Genomic DNA, 17,263 nt, shown 5'->3' on the forward strand with positions numbered 1-17,263 from the left:
GGTCTGTACCGAGGCCAGACCCGGCCTATGTAATGCTGTTTGTAATGAGAAATCTAAACAGGGAATGGCAGTGAGGCATGGCAGGAATGTGTTTCCATTGGAGAAGTCACTGTAGAGAAAAAGCATAAGCAAAGCCACGTCCAGAAGGCCTGTTGTGCTGGCCAAGACGGAAGACTACTGTTATTGTACATAGGCGGTTACCCTGCCAGCCCTTCCTCACAGATTTGCTTTCTCTCCCTACTCCCCTCCCCCGACTCCCCTGCCTACTCCGTGCTTCCCTTTGCTTTCACTTTCTTCTTCTTCTCTCTCTCCCTCCCTTCCTCTCTCTCTCTCTCTTTCCCTCCCTGGACTCTGCCGACTGTTTGCTCAGGTGGACACTGACACCGTTTGGAATGAGCTGCACTCGTCCGGCGCGGCGCGCATGGCTGTTGGCTGTGTCATCGAGCTGGCTTCCAAAGTGGCCTCAGGAGAGCTGAAGGTGAGGTCTGGGTTGCATGAAGTGTGGGAACTCCAGAGAAGAAACCGAAGCAGAGATGTTATTATTGGGGAGTTGCGGGGAGTGTGGTGCGGTGATTAGAGGAGAGAGCTGAAGGGGAGAGGGCAGGCGGATGGCCACTGAGGTGTGATAATCACTCGTCTGGAGGTAGGAAGTAGCCGATCCAACTCGCAGGGCCTTCCTCTTCTCCAGCATATTCTGTGGTCAGGGCTCTCTGTGTTTTTAAGACCATAGAAATGGGGAGACCAGCCATGGTCCAAGTTAAAAATACCCTTAGTATATACAGATCTGTCATGCCATCCTGGCACTCTCCTTTGAAGCGATTTAAAAAATATGATGACTGAATAGAATATATAAGCTCCGAATACCACCCAGGGAGAAGGAGGGGGAGAAAGGTAAATACCAGCCGTGAAGGCTCCGGGAGGAAGAAGGAAATTGTTGATTAGGAGGGTAATGATCCAAAGTATGTTTTTCCATGAAAGAGCTTCAAAAAGGAGCTATGCTTTATTGTTCTTTTTCTTTTTTATGGTCTCTTCTTTTCTACATCACAAGAAAAGAACAATGTCCAAACCCCAACCTTTCCTAGTCTAAACAATTTATAAAAGCCAGAGACCTGACAGACGTTGACATTTTATTTGGTATTTTAACGGTGCAATTTAAAGGTATGCCATGTGAGTCTTGAATGCAGTTACCCCAATAAACTTTGTTGGTGCTAACACTCCTTTTAATGCACTGCTTCACACACTTCATAATGCAATCTGGGTGGTGATGGATTTGGTATTTTACTGATCGTGGGTCTTATGGGAAATATATTATGACCAACAACATAGGCACTGTGAGTTTTGTTAATCTAAGATAAAATCTAATTAGGGTTATTTTTCTTTATGTCTAATAAATTTTTATTCAATTACACCTGATTGTTCCACTTGTGATTAAAAGCGTAGGCTGCATTGCTTGTTACAGAAGGCTGTGCTCTGACTCTGTGTCAGAATCTACAGAAAACAGTTTTGACTTGATCAGCATCAGGGCCTTAATTGCTCATCACAGGGAGTTGGCAGGTCATTAAAGTAGTGCTTGCAGTTCAGTCCTTATCTTTGGTAAGGAACAGTTTATGGAAAGGAACCAACCTTTCAGTAGCATTTTAGGAATAATTCTTCCTGTTTGAGTAATGTCACTTGTAGTATTGAAATAAATTGACATTTTAAAAGAATAATTCAGGACAAGCATTGTGGCACAGGGGGTTATGTTGTCATTTGGGACACCTGCATCCCATAAACCAGTGCCTAGTTCAAATTCCACCTCTGCTTCTGATCCAGCTTCCTGCTAATGTACACCCTGTGAAGCAGCAGGTGATGGCTCAAGTACTTGGGACCTTGCCACTCATATGGGAAACTGGAATGGAGTTCCTGGTTCCTGGCTTCTGCCTGACCCAGCCCTGGCTGTTGTGGGTATTTGGGGAGTGAACAAATGGATGAAAATTTTCTCCCTTTGTCTCTCTCTCGTGCGTTATGCTTTTCAAAAAAATAATAATAATTTTGAAAAGAAGAATATTTAGGGGTCTTATTTTCAGAAGAATTCAAATGGAAGACACCAACAGTGCCACGATGTTATAATTTTCAAGATTACCGATATGGCCTCACTTGGTAACAAAAAGAATTAGCTATGTTAGCATTCACAATTCCTAATTGTTTTAAGTCTGTGGAACTTTAATCACTAATTCAGAAGCCTCCGGTAGAATGCCCACACATTACTTATGCACATCAAAGTCATCATCATCATTAGCCTCACTGTGTATGGAGCAGACAAACATACGTACGAAGAGAGTTGAACCAAACCATAATTCCGTTTTCAGGAGTTGACTATTAAAGCAGCCAGTGACAAACAAAATGTCAACAAAACAGAGCATGGCCATGCTGACCACGGCTGTGCTCACATTTGCTATCGATGTTCAGAACAGGAATCACACAAATGCTTTTCCTTTTCCTGGTTAAGGAGACAGCAGGCGCAGAAAAGAATGGAGAAAGAGTCAGGTTGCCTAGCAATCAAGACAGCTTGATCCAGGCTCTGCCACTCACATCCTGTATCACTTGTGGCAAATCACATTCACTTCTCTGAGGCTCAGCCTCCTGGAATTGACAGTGGGATAGGTTGTCCATAGCTGACATCTCAGCTATCTGCAAATGAAAAGTGGACCAGAGTCTCACGGATGCACACTATGGAACACCCAGGAGCAGACCTTCCAGCATAGTTTCAGCTTCTCTGGGTGCACATTCCAGATTTGGGAGTTGGTTTTATCTTTCTGATTGTCAAACCCCAAAGAGAACAGCTTGACAGGTAGGACCAAAACAGACGCACTGGTGCCATTCTGGCAGGTGTAGGGTCTGAGCCCCTTGTCTTCTGTTAACTGGGGCAGGACTACAGGAATGCCGTGTGGGAAAGGCAGAGATCACAAGTGACTTGAGCCACCATGAAAAAGACACACAGCTGGGGCCGAGAGCTGTGTTTAGGGACACCTCCGTGACCTAGACTAGGGCTGGGAGCACTGCTGACAGGAGTGTAAGGACTCATGGCTGCTGGATTCACTTCATTCAGATCCGGGGAATAAATAGGAAAGCATATGAGGATGCTGATAAGCAACTCTTGATGATAAAGGTAAAAAAGTCCAACCCTGATGTTTGTTTTTTCATTTTCTGTGTCTGCATTCAGTTTTCACACGTCCTGTCCCATTCTCCCAATAAACCAGTATTTTAGTGAAATAATAGTGGCACAGGGCAATAGTCATGACACCATTTTGGATGCCAACTTCCCTCCACTCCAGTTTCCTGCTGATGTGCACCCTGGTGATGGCTCAGGTACTTGGGTCCCTGCATCCCACCTTATGTTCTAAGCTCTTGGCTTTGATCCAACCCAGGCCTAGCTGTTTTGGGCAGTTTGGAAGTGAACCAACAGATGGAAGATCTCTCTCTTTGTTCTGAATGTGCTCTTTTTCAGCTTTTATCCACATTGAAATGATCTGTGATTCATTCATTTACATTTGTATAAAACATCTGCCATATATAATAATTTGTTTGTTGTTTATTCTGTTGGGCATTTTAGTTTTTTCCAGGATTTTGCTCTTTTGAACTATGCTGGATGAACTCTCTTGAATGTGCTTTCTCTCTCATTATAGCACAACTAAGACTGAAACAGCCAGCTACTAGGTTAGCCACATAATAAACTTCAGTAGGGAATTCCAAGTGGAATTCCAAGTCATTTTGCCACAATGACATCAACAAAAATATGAGCTTTAACCTCCAAATATTCTTTCCTCCATAAAAGCCATAGCAGCATTTTCATGATGAAATTTTTCAAAACACTGAAATTACCCAATGGTCTGTAATAACTGAACATGTTTAAAAGGACAAATTAGATGAAGTTGGTAAGAACTGTGAGCTTTGTGCTGTTTTAATTTGCTCTATTCCAGTCTTCCCTTGCTAGCTCCATGGTACCCTTCACAAAGAACAGCCTGTTCCTCAGTGAGAATCAGCAACTTGGCAGTCCCCAGAGTGGGCACACTGGAGAATGGGATTGGAGTTCCTTCAAAGCCTCATTCCCAGAAAATTGTCATTGTTTGATCAGTATGGTGCTTCTGTGCAAAACACACTGTGCAAGGCTGTCTTTATAGGGTGTCATATGGGATTCACCCAATGTGGAAACCTTTTTTCCAGAAGCTTTCATTGGAAAAAAAATGTAGGCAATTGATAAACTTTATGGCTTCCTGACAATAGGATAACCAAAAGCTTCCCAGGTAAAATTGGAAAATGAGATGTGTATAAAAGCTATGAAAAGTCTTACCAGATTCCTAAGAATCTAGAGGGCTACATACTTATTGGGGATATATGTACAGGGCTGTTTACATGCTTGAGAAATATGCAAGAACCTAAACTCTTATGTCAAGTTAACTTTGATGTTCTGCTCAAATAATCATGGGAAGTACACAGAATTCAACATCCCAGAAGTCCTCAGGATTCCTAATAGAGTTGACCAAAAAAGATCCATGTGATACATTATATTTAAACCATCAAAATTACAATATAAAGAAAGAATTCTGAAAAACACCAAGTCACACATAAGGGAATCCTGATTAGACTAACACTGAGCTTCTCAATAGAAACTTTACAGTCTAGGAGAGAATTGGATGATATATTCAAAACCCTAAAAGAAAAAATAACTGACCAAGACTACTATACCCAACAAAGCTATCATTCAGAACTGAAGGAGAAATAAATTCTTTCAAGGACAAATGGAAGCAGGAAATTCAACACCACCAGATTGGCCTTACAAAAATGCCTAGGGAAGACCTCCTTGAGAAGCAAAAGGATAACCACCATGAAAACACAAAAAGTACTATACCAGCCAGTAATGCAAATACAAAAAAAAAAAAAAAAAGGAATTAAACCTTATTGTTACAGAAAACCAAAAACCACAAAGGTGAATAAGAGGAAGGAAAAGAGGAAGGAAAGAACAACAAATACACAAGACAACCAGAAAAAAATGAGTACAATTATGTCTTTACCAGTAATAACCTTGAATGTAAATATAATATTAAATATTATAAAAATTAAAATATTTAGACTGGATAAGTTAATAAGAACACAAGATCTAATGATATGCTGCCTACAAAAAGTTCACATCACCAATAAAGACATACATAGTGAAGGGATAGAATATGATATAATGTTCAAATGGAAACCCAAAACAAGCAGAAGTTGCTACACTCATGTGAGATAAAATAGATTTTAAGTCAGTAACTATAGAAAGAGACTGCATGGTGATAAAGGGAACAACTCAACAAGATTATATGACAATTGTGATTATATACACATCAATTCTGGAGTGCTCAATTATATAAAGCAAATATAATCTGTAAAAGGAGATAGAGACTCCAATACAATAATAGTGGAGGACTCACCCAATTTTATCATTCAGCAAAAAATTAACAGAGAACTATCATTGTTAAATTATATTATAGACTAAGTGCACCTACCAGACATCTACAGAACATTTCATACAACAGCTGCAGAATATCCATTGTTCTTATCAGCACATGGAATATTCTCCAGCATAGATCATATGTTAGACCACAAAGTAAGTCTCAACAAATTTTTAAAATTCTATCTTCTGTGACCACAATGGTATAAAATTTGAAATCAACAATAAGAACCTTAGAAATTTTACAATTACATATAAATTAAACAAAATGTGTAGGAATGACTGATAGATTGATGAAGAACTCAAAAAGGGAAACAAATGAAAATAATATCTCAAAACCAGCTGAATCAACAAAAGGAGTTCTAAGAGGGAAGTTTATAGGAAATAAGCACCTACATGAAAGAAAGAAGAAAAATAAAAGATAAATTGAAGAAAAAAATGAATAAAAGAAAGGAAAAGAGAATGAAAGATAGGGAGGAAAGAGAAGAAAGAAGAAAAAAGAATGAATGAAAAGAGAAATAAAAAGAATGAAAGAGAAACATAGAAACAGAAAATAAAGAAGAAAGAAAAGGAAAGAGAAAAGAAAATAGGTAGAAAGAAAGATGGAAGAGAGAAAGCAAAAAAGAAAGGGGGAGAGGGAAGAGAGAGAAGGAGGGAAGAAAGAAGACAGGAAGAAAGAATTTTAAGAAACAACCTAATTATGCAACTCAAGGACTTAGGAAGTCAAGAATATATAAACCAAACACATACTTAATGGAAGGAAAGATAACAGAGATCAGAGTAGAAATAAAGGAAAAAGCACTTTAAAAATACAAAATGTCAATAGAATGAAAATTGTTTCTTTGAAAAGGTAAAATTCACAGAACTTTTGCTAGACTAACAAAAAAATACAGAAGAACTACACAAATAAAATCAGAGATGAAAAGGTAGACATTTTAACTGATACTAGAGAAGTAGATGATGATAGTCTATTATAAACAACTATACAGCAACAAATTGGAAAGCCTAGAAGAAACAGATATATTTCTAAACACATATAACCTATCAAAATTGAACCATGAAGTCACATAAACCCAAACAGAGCAATGAGAAGTAATGAGACTGAGTCAGCAATAAAAACCTTTATTACTGAATCAGTACTAAAAATCTGCCAGCAAAGTAAAGCTCAGGACCAGCTGCCTTCACTACTGCATTTTACCAAACATTTCATGAAGAACTAATGACAGTTCTTAAAATATATGAAAAAAAATCAAACAGGAGGGGATTCTTCCAAGTTCATTCTATGAGGCCAGCATTACCCTATTTTTATACGAATGGGAGTATACTCTAAAACAATGATAAAATATAGTATGTTATAATAAATACATAAAACAGTAACATAGTCATCATTATCAAATATTATTTACTGTACATAATTATATGTCCTATACTTTTATATGACTAATAGCACATTAGGTTTGCATCACCACAAACACATAAGTAATGCATTCAGTTACACTTTCATGGTGGCTGTGACATCACTAGGCCATAGAATTTTCCAGCTCCATTGCAACGTGTGGGACCACCATTGCATATGCAGGCGTCAGTGGCTGAACAGTGTGATGTGGTGTATGAATGTGTATGTATTAAAGCAATGTTTTTCTCTAGGTAATGTTTGAGCTCCCTACTAGTTGACATATAAAAAGAATTTTCAACAGAGTTTGATTCTAAAATATCTTTTTATTATTTTTATGAACCACTAGTATGTTAAAATTATGTTTCTTAAAAAACTTGTTTGAGGGGCTGGCACTGTGGCATATTGGGTAAAGCTGCTGCCTGCAGTGCTGGTCTCCCATATGGGCACCAATTCGAGTCCCGGCTGCTCCACTTCCATTCCAGCTCTCTGCTATGGCCTGGGAAAGCAGTAGACGATTGCCCAAATCTTGGGCCCCTGCACCCACATGGGAGATGTGGAAGCAGCTCTTGGCTCCTGGCTTCGGATTGTCCCAGCTATGGCCATTGCGGCCAATTGGGGAGTGAACCAGTGGATGGAAGATCTCTCTCTCTTTCTCTCTCTCTTTCTCTCTCTCTCTCTCTCTGCCTTTCCTTCTCTCTGTGTTAACTCTGACTTTCAAATAAATAAATACATCTTTAAAAAAAAAAAAAACTTGAGAGAGAGATACTGAGAGACACACAGAGAGCTCACACTCTGTCCACAGTGTCTGGGGCTTGGCCAGGAAGCTCCTGGGAGCCAAGAACTCAATTCAGGTCTCTCATGTGGATGGTAGAGAAGCAAGTACTTGAACCATTACCTGCTGCCTCTAAGAGTGTGCATTAGCAGGGTTTGGAATCGTGAGTTCAGCTAGGACTCAAACCCAGGAACTCTGATATGGTATGTGTTAGTCCCAACTGGTGTCTTAATCTCTAGGTCAAATGACCTGTGGGGAGCAACTCAGACTAGACTAAGTTACTGTAATTAAGACTTATTCTATGCATCTGCTCTCCCACAATATGGCACTGGGAGAGGAGTAAACAACTTTTACACAGCTGCCTCCAGTTCGACCAGTAACCTGCAGGAGCTGATCCTGCTCCTGATTGGAGGAGAGCAGCGTACTCGGCGTGTGGGTAGCAGAGTTGGGATTGGTGGAAGAGGACTATAAAGGAGGAGAGAGACAACATGCACCGGAAACATCTAAGGGGAACACCTGAGGAACATCTGAGCAGCCCCCGAGAGAGCCGGCCGGCGGTGTGCCGCTCCCTCGCGGAAGTGGGGAAAGTGGCAGGGGGGCCCGCCCCTCCACGGAGGTGGAGGGACGGCAGCCAACCCGGGAAGAACCAGCAGCAAACCCGGGAAGGGCCGAGCAGACAAAAGAACAGCGCAGGGTCTAGTGTCGTTCCTCCGTGAAGAGGGGGAGCGACAATGACCAAGCCAAAAAAGTATGTTTTTAAATTATCGATGGTTCACTCCCCAAATGCCCACAGCAGCTGGGGCTGGGCTAGCCATGGCTGGTAGCCTGGAAATTAATCTGGATTTCTTACGTGCGTAGCAGGGACCTAAGTGCTTTGGACATCACCTGCTGCCTCTCAGGCTGTATAGCAGGAAGCTGGAATTAGAGGTAGAGCCTAGACTTGAAATCTGGCTCTGTGATACAGGATGTGGATATTCCAAGAGGAGTCTTAACTGATACACCAAATGCCCACCCCTCAAGCAAATTTTAGTAATGTTTTTGCTAGTTCTGTGAAAAATGTCATTGGTATTTTGGTAGGAATTGCATTGAATCTGTAAACTGCTATGGGCTGATGGACCTCTTACTGATATTGATTCTTCCAATCCATGAACATGGGAGTATTTCCATTTCTTTGTCTTCTCATCAATGATTTACAGTTTTATTGTGGATATCTTAAACCGAGATTAAAGTTATTCCTAGAGATTTTAGGGATTTTTTTGGGTAGGTATTGGAAATAGATTGCTTTCTTGGTTCCTTTTTCCAATAACTCACTGTTATAGAACAGCATTAGTAATTTTTTCACATTGACTTTTTATTCTGTAACTTTAAATAACTTGTTGTTTTGTGTTAATAGCTTTTTGGTTCAGTCTTTGAGTTCACTCTGTATAAGGTCATGTCAATGGCAAACACTGACAATTTGCCTTCTCTTTTCAACATGTATGCCCTTTATTTCTTTCTCTTGCCTAATTTATCTGGCTAGGACTCCCAGTGCTACACTGAATCAAAACCAATGCAGGCATGCTTGTCTTGCTCCAAATCTTAGAGAAAAAGCTTTTAATATTTCCTCATTCAATATGATGCCAGTTGTTGGCTTGTTATAGATGGCCTTGATTATGTTGAGGTATGCTCTTTCAGTACTTAATCTGTTCATACAAAATATTTATCATGATGGATGTCTTCTTCATCTCTTGAGATGAGAATATTAACATATCATCACATGTTCTGTTGATATGGTGCACTGTATTTATTGACTTGCATATATTGAGCCGTCCTTGCAGCCCTGAGATGAATACGACCTGATCATGGTGATTAATCTTTCAAATTTTATTTGCTACTATTTTATTAAGGGTATTGTTTCTATGTTCATCAAGGATAATGGCTAGTAGTTTTTCTTTTTGTTATTTCTTGGTCTTGTTTTGGTATCAAGGCAATTCTTGTGTTGTAGAATGACTTTGGAAAAACTGCCCCCTTTTCTTTTGGGCAGATAGTTTAAAACTGATTGATGTCAATCCTCTTTTAATGGTTTGGTATAATATGGTAGTGAACATCTCTGGTCCTGGATGTTTCCCTGATGGGAGAACTTTGATTACTGATGCAATTTGACTATTCATTATTAATCCATTTAGGTATTCTATTTCATCTTGATTCAACCTAGGTAAGATGTATGAGTCCATGAATTTGCTCATTTCTTCTAGATCATCAAATATGTTGAAAATACTTGTTCACAGTAATCCCTTACAATCACTTGTATTTCTATGATGCTACTTGTAATATTTCTCTTTCTAACCCTGACTTTGTATATTTTGAATCTTCTTACTTTTTTCTCAATCTGCTTAATAGTTTGTCAATTAACATTTTTTTTCAAAGAACCAGCTCTTAATTTCACTGGCTTTTTATGTATTTTTCAGTAGCTATATCCTTTATTGTGTTCTGAGTTTTACTATTTCTTCCTTTTACTAATTGTGGGTTGATTTATTCTTGATTTTCTAGTTCTTGGAGGTACAATAATAAGTTGTTTATTTGGAGTCTTTCTGCTTATTGTTATAGGTGCTGATTTCTATAATGTTGTCTCTTAGTGCTTCTTTTGCTGTGTCCCAGTTTTTGGCATTTTGTGTTTCCATTTTGACTCATTTCACAAAAATTCTTAATTCTTCCTTGATCCTGTGTTATCCAAAAGTAAGTTGTCTAATTACCAAATACTGATGTACTTTCTTGTGCTTGAGAAGAATGTATATTATGCAACTGTTGAATGAAATATTCTGTAAGTGGTCCAATTTGTGGAGCAATTTAACTCTACTGTTTCTTTGTTGATTTTCTATCTGGATATTCTGTCATTGCTGAAAGTTAGGTGCTAAAATCCCCTACTAATATTGTATTGCATTCTATCTCTTTATGGTTGTTAGTATTTATTTTATATATTTGAGTGTTCTAATGTTGTGTGCATATATTTATACAATTGTAATTTCCTCTTGCTGGATAATCCCTTTATCTTTTTTTTTTTTTTTTTTTTTGACAGGCAGAGTGGACAGTGAGAGAGAGAGAGACAGAGAGAAAGGTCTTCCTTTGCCGTTGGTTCACCCTCCAATGGCCGCCGCGGCCGGCGTGCTGCGGCCGGCGCACCGCGCTGATCCGATGGCAGGAGCCAGGAGCCAGGTGCTTTTCCTGGTCTCCCATGGGGTGCAGGGCCCAAGCACCTGGGCCATCCTCCACTGCACTCCCTGGCCACAGCAGAGGGCTGGCCTGGAAGAGGGGCAACCGGGACAGAATCCGGCGCCCCGACCGGGACTAGAACCCGGTGTGCCGGCGCCGCAAGGCGGAGGATTAGCCTAGTGAGCCGTGGCGCCGGCCTCCCTTTATCTTTATATAATAACCTTCCTTGTCTCCTCCTACTGCTTTTGACTTAAAAATCGATTTTAGTTGTGGGTGTTTAGCTTACTCATTAAGATGCTGGACTCAAAGCCCAGAGCCACTCCTACAGCCTTGGTGACGCTGGCTGGAATATCAGTCTGATCAGCAGGGAGCCATGGATATCTGCTTGGCATCAGAGCAGGTCCAGAAGCTAATTCTTTAAAAATGATTTATTTATTTATTTGAAAGTCAGAGTTATAGAGGAAGAGGGTCACACACACATACACACACACACACAGAAAGAGAGAGAGAGAGAGAGAGAGAGAGAGAGAGAGACAGATCTTTCTGTGGGTTAACTCACCAGATGGCCAGTGCTAGGCCAGGCCAAAGTCAGAAACAGGAACTTCAGTCAGGTCCATCATCCAATCAGCTGCTTTACTCAGGCCATTAGCAGGGAGCTGGATTGGAAGCGGAGCACCCAGACCATGAAACCACACCCATATGGGATGCTGGTGTCACAGGCAGCGAGTTTCCCCACTGTGCCACCATGCCAGTCCCCAGAAGCTAATTCTTTAAAACAAAGCAAAATATTACAGAGCATAGATGTGATTGACGGGAGGCTCCTTAAAGGACTGTAAGTGGTTAGGCTCTTTGACTCCTTTCCTTTCCTGTGTTTTGCTCCCACCTAAGCCAAATGTGCAAGAGATGGGCGAGGAGTCCAAGGAAATCACTCTGGTTTGCAAATGGTAGAAAGTACCCATAGGGGGTAAATATCCCAAATGTCTAAGTAATTAATATGATTCACTAGCAAAATGACTCAAAAAGCTCTATTTAAAAGTGAACAAGTGGGCCGGCGCCGCGGCTCACGAGGCTAATCCTCCGCCTTGCGGCGCTGGCACACTGGGTTCTAGTCCCGGTGGGGGTGCCGGATTCTGTCCCGGTTGCCCCTCTTCCAGGCCAGCTCTCTGCTGTGGCCAGGGAGCACAGTGGAGGATGGCCCAAGTATTGGGCCCTGCACCCCATGGGAGACCAGGATAAGTACCTGGCTCTTGCCATAGGATCAGCGCGGTGCGCCTGCCGCAGCGCGCCAGCCACAGCGGCCATTGGAGGGTGAAGCAACGGCAAAAGAAGACTTTTCTCTCTGTCTCTCTCTCTCACTGTCCACTCTGCCTGTCAAAAAAAAGTGAACAGGTGACATGAACGTGCACTTCAGACAAGAGGGCACACCAGTGGCCACAGGTGTATGAAAAGTTACTCCATATTACTAATCATCACAAAAAACGCAAATCCAAGCTATAATAAGATATCAGCACACACCCATCGTGATGATCATTTCTTAGAAGTAAATGAGAAGTGTTGGTGAGGATGCAGAGAAAGGAAACTGAGGCACATTATTGGTGGGAATGTAAACTCACACAGCATATAGAAGAAAATGTAGGTGTTCTTCAGAAAATTACAATAGGGCTAAATATCATCCAGCAAGCCTACTTCTCAAAGAGTTATTTGCATTTCCATGATCACCAAAACATTAGTCACAATAGCCAAGGTAAGGAAACAACCTCCATATCCTTAGATATGGGTGGGTATAGGATATTGTGTGTGTGTGTGTGTGTGTGTGTGTGAACATTATTTACCATTAAAAAACAGTGAGAAAATCCTGCCCTTTGCCACAACATATAAGAACTTGGAGGAATTTAGGTTAAGTGAAATAACCCCAGAGACAGAAAGATAATATGTGATCTCACTTATCTATGAGATCTAGAATAGCCAAAGTCACAGTTACAGACTGCAGAAGAATGGTTGCCAGGGACCAGGTGCGGGTGGGAAATGAAAAAGTGATGGAGTTAAAAAAAAGAAAAAAATTAGCAAGCAAATAAAGTAAGTATGCTATCTGATTGAGCTTTCCTGGATAATTCAGGCACTCTTCCCATTTTTAGGTCTTTAATCCTAATTGTAATATACAAAGTCTCATTATTTAGGGTATAAAATATTCATGCATTTTGAGAATTAGACTGTGGACATCTTTACCCTAATCAGTTACCCAAATTCTAGGTAAATTCTTTCTTTAACATTTTCACTGTGTGTAGCTGAAAATGGTTTAGTAATCTGTCAAGATTTTTTCAGAATTAGGTAATATAATTTATTTTTAGCCAAGACATAATGTACATTGAGTAGAAGATGTAGGTTTTTAATGACATGATGCCTTTTGACAAAACACCTGGCTACCACCACAAGTTACAAAATATTTAAATCTCCCTGGAAAGCTCCATTATGTCCATTACTAGTCTACCCAAGTGAAGGAAATATTCATCTGATATTTTCTTGTTAAAGCCTGTTCTTTTTTCTGTTACAGAACTTCATATATGTGGCAGTTAGAGCACATGCTGTTCTTTCCCTTAAGAAAATGTTTAAGTGATACTTCCATGTTACTGGATGGATCAGTAGTTTGTTAATATTTTTGCTGAGTACTATTCTGTTGTATAATTATTGACCAATGTGTTGATTCAATTCAGTTCTGGGCTATTATGAATAAAGTCCATGTAAAAACATATTTCAAATCTTTTTTTAGATATATGAGTATATTTATATTCTATTTGGGCAAATGCCTGAGAACGGAATAACTGTGTGATATGTTAACCATATGTGTGTCTTTATAAGAAAAATAAACTATTTTCTAAAGTAATTACCATTTCATCTGTAGAATTTGTAGTAATGTCAACTCTAATTTCTGATAGAGGTAATTTGCATCCAAGTTCCTTTTATGATTATTCTGGCTAGATTTCTTAATTTTATTTTTTATAGTTTTGACAGGTTTAATACAGTTCATAGATACAGTTCTGAGAATAGAATGAAATTCCCTTTCTCCATCCCTCCCTCTATAAATTTATTAATTTTAACATTCTTTTCAAAGAACCAGGCTATGAGTTTCTGAATATTTTTAACCTTTTTTCTGTCTTCTCTTTCAGTGATTTGAACTTCATGTCCTTTTTTTCTGCTTACATTGAATTTCATTTGTTATCTTTTTAGTTCTTAAAGTAGACTCATGTCTTTTCTTCTTTTTCACTACCAGCATTTTATTGCTATAAAATTCTTTCTAAGTACTACTTTAGCTGTATCCTATACATTTGGGTTTGTTATATTTCATTTTCAGCATGCTCAAAGTACTTTCCAGTTTCCTCTTTGATTCTTCTGTGACACATGAATTATTTCGAAGTATCTTATTTAGTGTTTCAGTATTTGTGGGTTTTCCAGATATCTTTCTGTTAATGATGTCTAATTTAATTCCACTAGGACAAGAAACTTACTTTGTATGACTTGAAACTTTTTATATTTATTGAGACTTATCATAGTAGAGCATAATTCTCTTCACTTCTTCCTGTCCTTTGTGTTACTTTTTGAAGTATTTTATTTTTACATTTATTATAGATCTTCACATTAAGTTATTTATTTTTCTTAGGTCGTGGAAAAGTTTTAAACAAGTTTAAAGGGTGTGTTCATGTGTGCTTGGGTGTGCATGTGTATGTGTGTGAGGAAGAGCATGTGTACATATAACTTATAAAATTTATATTTTCCCATGTGTTTAATATATCTGATGCTCTGATTTAATTTTCTTTCAGTCTGAAGAATTTCCTTCAACATTCCTTGCATTGCAGTTCTATTGGCAACAAATTTTCTCATCTTTTGTTTGTATGAAAATATGTTTCTAGGCATTTGATCTTTAATTAAATCATCATTTTGTTTATAATGCTATAGTGACAATTATTTCATACTCAAAAATGTCTTTACAACATACTTATTTTTTTTCTTTTTCTTGATGATGAGAAATCAACTGTCGTTATAACTGAACCACTTGATGATTTAATGAATCTTTTTCACCAGCTATTTTTTAAAATTCTTTATCTTTGTTTTTCAGAACTTTTTGACTAGGCATATTTTTCTTGATATATATTCTGCTTAAAGTTTGTTGAGCTGGATGCTTTTGATAAAAATTGGAGAACTTTTTGCTAAGATTTCTTCGACGTTGTTTTCTGCTCTGTTCTCTTTACCCCCTGAGGGCCATGTTATATGATTTTTGATCAGTTCATTGTCCTTCTGGATGCTGAAGCTCTGTTCATTTTCCTCAGTCTTGCTTGCTTCTCTGTGCATCCATCCAGATAATTTCTTTTTTCTTTTTTCTTATGCTCTCTTTAAGTCCATTGTTCCCATTTTCAGTTTTGATCAATTTGCTGCTCATGCATTCAAAATAATTTTTCATTTCATATACTGAGTTATGTACTACTTGGATTTCTATGTTTTAGAGCTTCCACATCTCTTTTCCAAATTCCCGTTCTCTTCATCATTTTACCCATATTTTCCCATAGGTTCTTTAACATGTTTATCATAATTGCTTTACAGTCTTTATCAGGTAATTCTGAATCACCTGGGATCTGTTTCAATTACCTTATTTGTCACTTGAATGAGAGTCTCATGTTTTCTATTTCTTTGTGTGTCTTGTAATATTTGATTATGTGCTAGGCATTGTGATTGAAAAACATCAGAGGCTAGAAAGGGCTTGTCTCTTTGGATCTTGTTTCTTGTAAAAAATGGTTTTTCAAAAGTTCTTCAGTGGTTTTTTTGAAAGCATGCATTTTTTATTGACTTGGTTATTTGTTGTTACTTTGGCAAGACCATAATTAGTTGTAGATATCCACAATAAATTCATGTTTGAGAGGATGCTAAAGTTCTTTTGTATTTCAAATTTCATGTCTCACATTCATAAAGGATAAATGTCAATGATTAGAATTGGAGCACCCTGACTTATTTTTCTATTTGATTCTTCAACTTAAATGAGGAAAAAGACAAATATATTAATAATACAGTTATATCCTCTATCCCCTGTTGAATGGCTAGCTACACATCTGAGAAAGGGAGATACCTTGACAGTTACCTGTTTACTCTTGTGGAAAACTTTCTTGATTTACAGATTCTTACTTTTTATTGCAGCAGGTATCCCAGCTCTTATTGAAAACTCTTAGGTTAGCTAACTTAGAGACTGATTTACACTTCTGAAAAGTGACAAGCCAAAAACCTCTTACCAGCTCTTGGGTGAAGTCAAAGTTGATTATATCGATTTTTCAGATTCTTGGTGGAAGACCTGTTACCTACTTGACCTGCCTGTCATACTCCCACTGCATGGTTTATTTATTTTTAGATTTCTATTCTGGCCATCTGCTTTTCTGAGGTCTAATAATTCAACTTCTGACTTACAGTTTTAACTGCCTACCCCATAGCAGTTGAATAGGCCCATTTCCAGCATCTTCATTTGGGTTTGGCTTTGAACTCCACAGATACCATTACTTGTGTGTAGTTTAGCTCATACAGACTAACAATTTCTGTAGCTTACTCATAACTCTGATTACCTGTGTCTCTAGACCTTCCAAATCTTGTGGTACCTTTCTTAGTCACTGATGCCTACTTTTTACCTTGAGTCAAAGTCCTGATGGTATTTTAAAAACAATTTAGATTGGAAAGAAAGCTTACTAGAATAAACCCTTGTCTCAAATTAGCACTTACAAGATGTTCTACTTCTTTTTTTTTTTCTTTTTGATTAAAGAAATGTATTTATTTATTTTTTTTTCCTTGAAAATTTTTTTTTAAACTTTTATTTAATGCATATAAATTTCCAAAGTACGACTTATGGATTACAATGGCTTCCCCCCCATACCGTCCCTCCCACCCACAACCCTCCCCTTTCCCACTCCCTCTCCCCTTCCATTCACATCAAGATTCATTTTCCATTATCTTAATATACAGAAGATCAGCTTAGTATACATTAAGTATGGATTTCAACAGTTTGCTCCCACACTGAAACATAAAGTGAAAAATAATAGATGATTTTTTTAAGTGATGATGAAATCAGAGCAGACCTATTGTCATGTTTAATCCCAGTGAGAGTCAAGTTGGGAATTGATAATTTCTTTTTTTTTTTTTTTTTTTTTTTTACAGAGGATCAGTTTAGTATGCATTAAGTAAGGATTTCAACAGTTTGCACCCCCATAGAAACACAAAGTGAAATATATTGTTTGAGTACTCGTTATAGCATTAAATCTCAATGTACAGCACATTAAGGATAGAGATCCTACATGAGGAGTAAGTGCACAGTGACTCCTGTTGTTGACTTTACCAATTGACACTCCTGTCTATGGCATCAGTAATCTCCCTATGCTCCAGTCATGAGTTTCCAAGGCTATGGAAGCCCTCT

General features: G+C 38.5%; 1 protein-coding gene across 1 annotated transcript in view; it reads left to right on the forward strand.

Moving 5' to 3' along the window:
* The first annotated feature begins 261 nt into the window (after window positions 1–261).
* Window positions 262–17,263, forward strand: part of LOC149121727 (histone deacetylase 9-like) — a 205,481-nt gene continuing 188,479 nt past the window's right edge. The window contains exon 1 of the mRNA XM_089315339.1: window positions 262–478. Within this exon, the coding sequence (XP_089171465.1) occupies window positions 422–478 (57 nt within the window). The 5' untranslated portion in view covers window positions 262–421. The remainder of the gene's footprint in view (window positions 479–17,263) is intronic.

This window comes from Oryctolagus cuniculus, chromosome 16 (assembly GCF_051225735.1).
Source record: "Oryctolagus cuniculus isolate XC-2025 breed Fujian yellow rabbit chromosome 16, ASM5122573v1, whole genome shotgun sequence".
NCBI lineage: Eukaryota > Metazoa > Chordata > Mammalia > Lagomorpha > Leporidae > Oryctolagus > Oryctolagus cuniculus.